This window comes from Vicia villosa, linkage group LG2, assembly GCF_029867415.1.
Source record: "Vicia villosa cultivar HV-30 ecotype Madison, WI linkage group LG2, Vvil1.0, whole genome shotgun sequence".
Taxonomy (NCBI): Eukaryota; Viridiplantae; Streptophyta; class Magnoliopsida; order Fabales; family Fabaceae; genus Vicia; species Vicia villosa.
Genome location: NC_081181.1, coordinates 152,161,984 through 152,171,636, shown reverse-complemented (window position 1 = coordinate 152,171,636; position 9,653 = coordinate 152,161,984). Strand labels below are relative to the sequence as shown.

At 36.2% G+C, this 9,653-nt stretch overlaps 1 protein-coding gene across 1 annotated transcript; it reads right to left on the bottom strand.

Annotated features, from left to right (window-relative positions):
- Positions 1–609: 609 nt before the first annotated feature.
- Positions 610–1,624, bottom strand: LOC131647090 (uncharacterized). Its single transcript, XM_058917002.1, has one exon. The coding sequence runs from the start codon at positions 1,573–1,575 to the stop codon at positions 1,066–1,068; it is 510 nt and encodes a 169-aa protein (XP_058772985.1). The 5' UTR covers positions 1,576–1,624; the 3' UTR covers positions 610–1,065.
- Between the last annotated feature and the right edge of the window lie 8,029 nt (positions 1,625–9,653).

Here is a 9,653-nt window from a genome sequence, read left to right as displayed (position 1 = left end):
GCCTGCCGCTCACCAAAGCTCGCCCCGCCAAAACCCGCCGCCCGCCATAGCCCGTCCCGCCAATGCTCGCCTCCCGCCAAAGCCCGCCCCTCCTCCAAAATTCTCTCTTTTTTAGTTAATTTTAGTAATTCCATTTCTTGATGGTTTATTTTTATATTTTTTAAGTAAAATTTGTTAACAAGTTGCTTTTATAAAAAATAAGTGAAAAAATCAATTAAAAGATAAAAAAAACCCTATTAATCTATTAAAAAAATAAAAAAATATAAATAAAAATAGGCAGGCAAGCCCGCCGCCCGCCAACCCGCCATCTTGGCGAGGCGGGCATGATTTTTATGCTCATTTTACTTGCGGGCATGTCCCCCCGCTCGTTTTTTGGCGGGTTTAAGGCGGGGCGGGCAGGGCGGACGACCCGTTTTGCCACCCCTACCTGGAAACCACCATATGCCTTTCAACCTTTTGCAACTCTAGCGTCTTCGGTGAAATTTTTTTTTTTTTACTTTTTAATTTCTAACAATATTATATTGAAAAATTATTTTTTTTCTCTTTATCACTTATAGTTTTTATTTATTTATGTGCTCTGGTTCCTATGAGAATGAAGACCTTGTAATTCAAGTTTGTGTCGAGAGGTCATAACACTGATTAAATATTATTTCTACTAGAAATCGAACTCGATATTTTCCGAAGATTCGTCCTTAGTTACCACTCGAGTCCAATTGTTTGGTTAGTTTTAAGAGAGGCTTAAAAAAAAAAATATTGACTTTAATAAACTAGTCTCATATTGAAATTGATATCTTTTATATCTTTTAGGAGGAAAACAACGGACCATATGTGCCAACATTTTTTCCAACAAGTTAGTCATCTTTAAACATATCTAAAACGGGACGACGGCAAATAACATTGAAACTGATACTAGAATATTCAAATAGCACTTCTCTTCAGTTTTTGCAAAATGTGCATACAACACTAACAAATTGATGTAGTCAAAAGTAACACAAACACTTTTTTTGAAACAACAAAAACACACTAACTAGAAACTACAACTATAATTGCTATTATATGGCTGGTTCAAGGGGACAGAATGGTAACTCTGTCGAGTGGGAGAGCCACAATATGAGGAGCAACATCCTTGAATGGAAGAACCGCTCCTTCCTTGTCTTTAAATTTTGACAGAAACTTAGCAGCTTCTTCTCTTGTCATCTTTACCTTCACTCTAATATTCATCCTTTCTCTTTCTCCAAATTCATCAAAATCACTACTACAATCACTGTTGCAGCTTCCTCTTCCTTTCACCAACTCCTTCTCTTGGTCTTTATCCAAAAGAGGATCTCGTTCTGAATCCATAAACCTCACACTTTTCTTGACTGTCTTTCTTCTCATCTTTGTATTGGCTAACTCATTTCGGTATGTTATTACCTTGGTGTCTTTGAGTTTTTCTGATAATTTTTCTTCTGAGATTTTCATATTAAGAAATTCATGACATGCAATCAATATAGTACGGATCATGATTATATTTTTAAAAGTATGGTACTGAAAAAAAAATGGAAATGAGAGAGGGATGAGAAAAACTATGGACATACAAGAGTGAATTTATAGTATACGATATGTAAAGGGGACCGGACAAAAAGGGTTATGGACTAAGTGCATGAAGTATTTTGTGCTCAATTAATTACCTACCCGTCAAGGCAAAGAAAAAGTCATGTCTATATTTTTCCAATATTAGTCAAGCTTTTATAGTGATTGATGCTCACTTTTTTTTTTACGGCGAACCACGTGACTTCATTAACTTATATAGAGAACATTACAATGGAAATTTTGGATAATGTGTGAGATGTTTTTCTTCCACACTATAAAACAAGCACAAGCCAAAGTGATAGCAACATAATTTGGACACTTAGTAGATAAATCAAGAGAGGAGTTAAGAAAATAAACACCATTTTAAAATTATTTAAGATATAATTACAATTTTGGTTTTTCTATATGACTTTATTCACGAAAGTAGACTAAACAAATATAATAGAGTCTTTATTTAATTAAAGATCAATTTTTAAAGTGTGGATCAATTTTGAAACTTTATATAATATAAATATTTTAATTAAAATTCATAAAATTTTAAATTATTTTAAATTATTTTATTTGGATAGGGTGTTAAAACTATTCATTTTTAAATGTTTTGGGTCTTTTTTATAACGTTTAAAAATTTTGGGCCAATTTTAAAATTTGAAAAATAGGGTCCTAGTTGAAATATTTAAAACTTTAAAGAGATAGATTTATAAAATTTAAAATTTATTAATGACTAATTTGCAATATTTGAAAAATTTTAAGGATCAATTTTTAAAATTTAAAATATAAGGACCAACTTGCAAATTTTAAAATAATACTAATTAATATTTAATTTGACATTCACATTCTATGAAGTACGGGAGAAATTTCAAATTATTAGATTTTATGTGTCATTTCAAAATCATTAAAATTTAACTTGAACAAAATAATTTATAATTTTTTATCATTTTGACAATTCTTCATATTCTTTATCCAAACAATGAACTTTATCCAAATCATTTTAAATTTCTCCAAGACATTACATTTTTTTCATTAAAATATTTCATCCAAACACACTATTAGATTTTCATAGGTATACGCCCATTATATCTTGTCTTGAACTTGGTCAATACGTTATATGATTTTCACTAATTAAAGAATTCGGAGGAGTGTCAAAATTAGGAATAAGAAATTTTAAGAGAGAGAGATATGCCACATTTCCACTCAAAACTTTATGCCACTATACTATGAGTCACATATCTTCTATATCAAACATTTAACTCATTTATAGTCTAAATGTTACTTGTTATTACATGTGATAGGCAACATGTGTAAAAAGATGTTTAGTTAAGTTGTGAGACATCCTCTCTTAAAGTGATTTAAGACACTTTAGTAGAAAGCAACAAGTTTAGCATGAAAGCTGTTTATAGTAATTTTTGCACATTTGGAGATTTGTTTTCTTTTATGTACAACCATAGATTTGATTGTTTATGCGCATTTTAGTTTAAGAAAGATTTAATGTGAATCCGTTTTAGAGAAATTGAGTTTGTTATATTTAAGAGATTTAGATTTATTCAAGATGTGGTCAATCAAGACTTGCAATCAACATTATTGAAGAGTAATCACATGCGCTTTAGAGGTTTAGTCGCATTCAAATCAAAACTCCTACTGGACTTTCTAGCTTGATTATTATTGCTATTTAAGGAGTCGTTCTACTCTGTGAAGACTCAGACCTTGCATTGTTTAGCTTGATAATTTTTATTGTTATTGAGTCTTTGTTTGTCAGTTTGTTTTGTAATAATATATTCTTGGGTCATATTTCAAGTTAGGAGAATAGACTATTTAAGTGTTTGAGTGAAAGTGAGAGGGGTCTCAAATTTGGGGGGAACAAGGATTGAAATTCACGGATAGTATTAGGAAAAGAGGCACTGAATTGGGAGAGTATAAATCAGACTAATTTGTACTTATCACTATTAAGAGTGAATTTTCTTTCATTGGGTTGATACTCTCCATACGTAGGTGATTTTGTACCGAAATGGGTTACCAATTCTAGTGTGTCATACCCCAAAATTTGCCCATCCTATTTCTCTTGTTCGAATTCAAATCAAAGTTCAAGGCTCCAAGACACACTCTCCTAAACAAAGATCAGAGAAAATGAATGGAGGACAATTTGAGGGTTGGTGACTAATGGGCCTACTATTTGGATTTTAAATATGTCCAGGACCTTAAGAGGGGCCTTTGCACCCGTCATTTATTTTTGTGATTTTATTAGCGTTTATTTGAATTGTTATTCATTTAAATATTTAATAAAACCTTAAAATATGAAAAAATCAGACTTAGTCATAAAAGATATGTGGGATCTTTCTAAAAAATAAAAAATATATGACATGGGGGAAGAGAATCGTGTGAGATTGGAAAAAGGAGGAAAGATTCGATTTCCATTAAACCAAATTTCAATCTTCTATTTTGATATGGATTCATTGTTACTGACCTAATGGGCATCTCCTATAAAATCCAAAGAAATTCAGGTCGCAAAGGGGGGTCGGTTTTACAAGGATTTGCAGCCCTACAGAACACGTGAAAAGTTCAAAAAATCTCAAGAAAAGGTGGAAGTCGGTTTGAAAGATTGAAGGGAATTCAGAGGCCTTTGAAGGTTCAAACATATCCTGGAAGCACTCCTGATCACTCCCCAGTCGCTATCGAACCCTAAAGCATTGCAATCAGAGCTTATACGCTTACGATTTGCATTCAAAATCTTAGATTCGTTTTCGTTAAATCGTGCATAATTGATACAATTCTATTGCATATTATTGTTCTTAATGATGTTTCGAATCTTTCTGGATGGTTTGATTATATTTTAACCGCGAGATGGGGAATTCGCCATGGCTAGGGTTCCAAGGTTTGGTTTAGGGCTTTCTGAAATAAGGAAAATTGGACCAAATTAATGGCACCATCATGCTTAGGGAGCCAAAACGAGTCAATCAATGGCTTCCTTGTTGATTTTCGTCGTGTATATAGCGTTTTATGATTTTGCAGGTTCTATGGAAACACCATAAAACCGTGGCCTAAGGTGTCTGAGATTCTGAAGCACTAACGAAGGAGACGACGCTGGGCTTTGGCGCGATGACTTGAATTTTAAAATTTCAGTTTTCTTTATTTTCGTTCTAACCCATTCCATTAACAGCAAAATTGAAGTGGCGTAGTGGACGAGAGTGTTGTCCAAACCCCTAGATACATGAGGGCGTCAGTTCGATCCCCCCGGGGTCATATATATTTTACTGAATTTATTTGTTAGCATTCATACAATGATCCTGTGTGGAACGTGACGCGCATACACCATAGGATCTTCAACACCAGCCCTCAGATCTCACCATGCTGGATCCAACGTTTACTGAATTGGGGATGCACCATAGATTTCAAAGAAGCGTCTCACTGAACCACCAGCTAAGTTTCTCCCAATTCTTTTTATTTTATTTATATTTTATTATTTTCTTATTTGTTATATATATATTTATAATAGTTTTTATTTAGTAATAACTTGTCTTATTGATTAAATCCTTTTCATAAACATAAAACTTGGATTTTCTATTTGTTTTATATGATTATTTGTTTCAAATTATTTTCTTTATTTTAAATAATTTTATAAAATCATAGTTAGTTAAAAAATATATTGGGATTAATTAATTCAATTAAAATCTGATTTTCGCCGATTTAATTAATTGGGTTGAAAACCAACAATTAATTTGTTTTTTATTCTATTAATCAGGGTTAACTTGCGACCGAATCAGGGTTTACGAGAATTAGCCCTACACTGAAATCTTTCTTTTTCTGTGCCTTTTCAGGGTTGATTTTTCAAGTATCTCCCGACTACGCGCCACGCCCTTCACAAAGCTAAGTATTTAATTTATTGTAAAGTCTATTTTGTTTCCTTTTGATTTTAGGGTTTGCCCTTATATATTCGAACTGTGCATACATTCACTCCATCTATTTTTCTGCCTTTGCCTTGCCACTTTCAGGGTTAACCTTGAGGCTTCTTCCGATTATCAACCATGTCAGATCAAATCAAAAGATAAGTGTTCTTCCTGTTCTAAATACTTATTTATTAAATTTTATTTTTATTTGTTAAATTAGGATTAACCCTAATTATCCTGTGAACTGATAAATGCACTCACCCTATTTTTGTTTATTTTTACCTTTTCAGGGTTTGTCAAATTGCCAAAGCTACGAACATTGGTAACCCTAAACCCTGTCCTCAATTATTACTTGTGTTAAACCTTTTGTTTTAATTACATCCCGCTGGTTTCAATTCCCCTCTCCTCCGCTGGTTACAATTTCCCTTCCCCATATTACTGCTTCTTGCCTTATATTATCTGCGTGGTTAGTAAAATAAGGAGTGACAACTATTAAATTGAATTAGCCTCATTAATTTACAAGATAATATAATTGAATATAATCACGTGATTGGTGCACACACGCACGCTTTTGGGTAACCTCTCTGTTGCCTTGTTGCCTGTTTCCTTGTTGCCTTGTATTTTGTGCAGAATAGCCAGTCCCTCGAATACGAGGATACCTCAGCCATGTTGCCTCGATTAAAGGTCATGGTCCCTAATGATGCTGCCTTCGATACACTAACATGACCTCGACCCTCGAAAGTTGCCTACGGAAAAGGCTGAGGTATCCTCTGGTTGCCTACGAAAAAAGGCTATTCTGATCCTTCCTCTTAGACTACCTGCCTCTTTATGGCATGGGTCAGTCTTTGAGCGAATGATAATTCGATGACCCTTCTACCTCCAAACGAAAGGCTTCCTGCCCTCTTATGGCAAGGATTGACCCTTTCATTCTGAAAGGCTAAAAAGAGACCTATCATCTGAGTTTAAGGTAATTGCCCCTAATTGCCTTGCCATGCTCTATTTTCTATATTCTTTCTCAAAATTCTTCAAAAACTGGCTACGCTCATTTACGAGCTAAAGTCCATTTTTTCCTCTTTCATCTACATTTTCTGAAAACGAGCAAGCAAAGCAATTAAGAGCCCATGGAAAACCATGGATGCAAAGGGTGCCTTACACCTTCCCTTTGCATAAATTACCCCCGAACTTAGATTTCTTTAAAAGGTTTTTTTTCTGTTTCTTTTAGCCTTTCTGATTTAGTTTGGATAAAATAAAAGTCGGTGGCGACTCATGCTTAACCGCGACATTCCGATTGATAAAAAGTCAGTTCACCGTATTACAGAACTGGCGACTCTGCTGGGGACTAATTTCGATAAAAGAGGGGTTACCTTAAAAGTTTAGGAATCACTTAAATGTTTTCTATTGTTTGCTTTGTTTGCTTTATTTTTGCAGGGCTGTTTTGGGTATTCTGCTGTGTGAAAGATCCTAACCCGGATCTGAGTACCTTAGGTAAATGGCATGAGATCAATGAGACTGCACAGCGTATACTGATGTGGTTGACCTGATGGCCATCGTTAGTGTGACACATTGGTTTGTCCTGGTGTTCCTTGGGATCCGACCTGAGGAAATGCTTGGCTGCCGCGTGGTGTCATTAAGCACTAATTCGCCCTTAGAACCTTAGTCGAACTTGACCTTGGCCTATTAGAAAGTAGCGAGATGGCTGGCTTTGGTTCCGACTGAAGTTGGTTGATACTCGAAGCTACACTCGTATGGACCGGACTTTCAGGACCTTCTCGGTTGGTGATTCGATTGCCGAACTGAGATAAGCGCCTTCGAGAAAGGTCAATGATATGAGCTCCCTAGAACCCGATCTTTATATAGGACAGGTTGAACCAACTAAACTTCAGTGGGGAGGTTACTTACCAACGAACTTCATGCAAGCCTCTAAACCTAAGGACACTTGTGTGACTTGTTTGTGTGTGCTACTAACCTTTGTTTCCTTGCAGGTTTTGCTAAAGGACTTGTTTGCCCTTATTATTTCACGCTGTGCCTAATGAACTGCATTCGCATAACATTCATGACATCATGACATCATAAGCATAACATGATTTAACTAACCCTTTCAAAGATCTTAGGGATTTAGGGCGCACAATTTCAGGTACTCCTATTAAGAACTGAATTCCTAATCAAGGGGCAAGAGGATTTATTTTCCTCTAGCCACATACCTTCCAATTCAAAGGCTCAACACCTATCAAGGGGCAAGAGGATTTATTTTCCTCTAGCCATGTACCTTCAAATTCAGAGGTATCTCGAATCAGGGGCTATGACCCACTGGATATGGTGAGCTCGATTCCCAGAGAAGAACACCCAAGAATCAAAGTTCTTCAAACAAAGACGCAACCAAACCATTTTCTAAAGTTGCTAACTAAATTTCCTAAAGATCCTTGAAAATGTTGCATCTGCATTCATAACATTGCATCACAGGTTTCCACCACAGGTTTCTCACCTCCTCGCTGTTTATTTCAGCATCATGAATCTCGAGCAATCAGTCAAAGACCTTCAAGCTCAGAACGCCCAATTTCAAGATCTGATCCTGAACTTGTCCAAGGGGCAAGATGAACTGAAAGCACTCCTTACCAAGAATAAGAAGAAGAAAGGCAAGAAGATTCTAAGAAAAAGGCTTAGACCGATCTTGCAACTCAGGGATGCCGAAGCCTCTGAAGACAGTGACGAAGATGAGCAAGATGATGATGCTAGTATCAAGACTGAGGCAAAAAGCAACCATGATACTGCCAAGCCCTCTGAAGAAGAAGACTATTACCACGAGGACGAACATCCAGACGACAAATACAAGCTGCTTGAAGAACGTATGAAAGCCATTGAGATCCAGAAGGTACCTGGGTTGGATTTTGAGGAACTAGGACTCATCTCTGGAGTTGTAATCCCTCCAAAGTTCAAGGTTCCGACCTTTGCTAAATATGACGGAGTCTCTTGTCCTAAGCTGCATTTAAGATCATATGTGAGGAAGATTCAACCTCATACTGCTGATAAAAAGTTGTGGATCCACTTCTTCCAAGAGAGTTTGTCTGGAACTCAACTCGAATGGTACTATCAACTGGAGGGTACCAATATCCGCACTTGGGAAGACTTGGTTGTTGCCTTCTATAAGCAATATCAATACAATTCTGATCTCGCACCAACCCGCATGCAACTACAAAGCATGTCTATGGGCCTTAATGAAAGCTTCAAAGAATATGCTCAGAAATGGAGAGACTTAGCTGGAAGAGTCAAACCTTCCTTGGCTGACAGAGAGTTGGTAGATATGTTTATGAGTACACTAACTGGCCCTTTCTATAGTCATTTGCTGGGAGGCTCATCATCTGGATTCACTGAGCTTATACTGACTGGGGAACGCGTCGAGAATGGCATCCGAAGCGGTAAGATTCAAGCTGCTACGTCCTCAGGTGCTACAAAGAAACATTTCAATGGGAAGTCAGAGTCAAACGAGGTATATGGTCAGAAAAAGAATAACCATGACCAATCTGTTGGGGCAGTTCTAATATCCACACCGGCACCTCAAAAAGGTCGTCAAAACAAGCAAGACACGCCTAGGCGTCAGTTCACAAAGATCAATATGTCACTGGCTCAAGCATTACAACACCTGTTGAAGTCAGAATTGATCACTTTAAAGGATCCCCCTAAGAATCCTAGTACTTCTGCTCGAAGCTATAATCCTAATGTGAGGTGTGCATATCACTCCGATAGTCCTGGTCATGATACGAATAGCTGCTGGACATTGAGGAACAAGATCCAAGATATGATCGATGCTGGGGAAATTGAATTTGATCCTCCTGAGACTTCTAATGTGACTGCTAATGCTGTGGATGGCTAGAAGGATGAGCTTTTAGATCAATAGTTTTACTTTTCATTTGCAACTTCTATTTTGCTTGTTTAAACATTCGAATTATGATAGACATTATCTGTTTTAATAATCATCCTCAGTGCATTGCATATGATTGTCTTGAATAAATTATTTCGCTATCACTCCTTTTAAATTATGTCTTTAATCTGCATATGTTTTGTAATACTCAACTCCTGCTAAGCTGTAAGTCTTTTAAGGGAGGATGACGAAAACGATACCGCAACCTCATACAGTATGCTTTTGAACAGACTATGCTGACGATGTACAGGCATTGTTTCAATTCCTAAACAGTGGAGATATAAGGA

Coding starts and splice junctions, on each gene's coding strand:
- LOC131647090 (XM_058917002.1), bottom strand. CDS start 1,575: ATGTCCATAGTTTTTCTCATCCCTCTCTCATTTCCATTTTTTTTTCAG.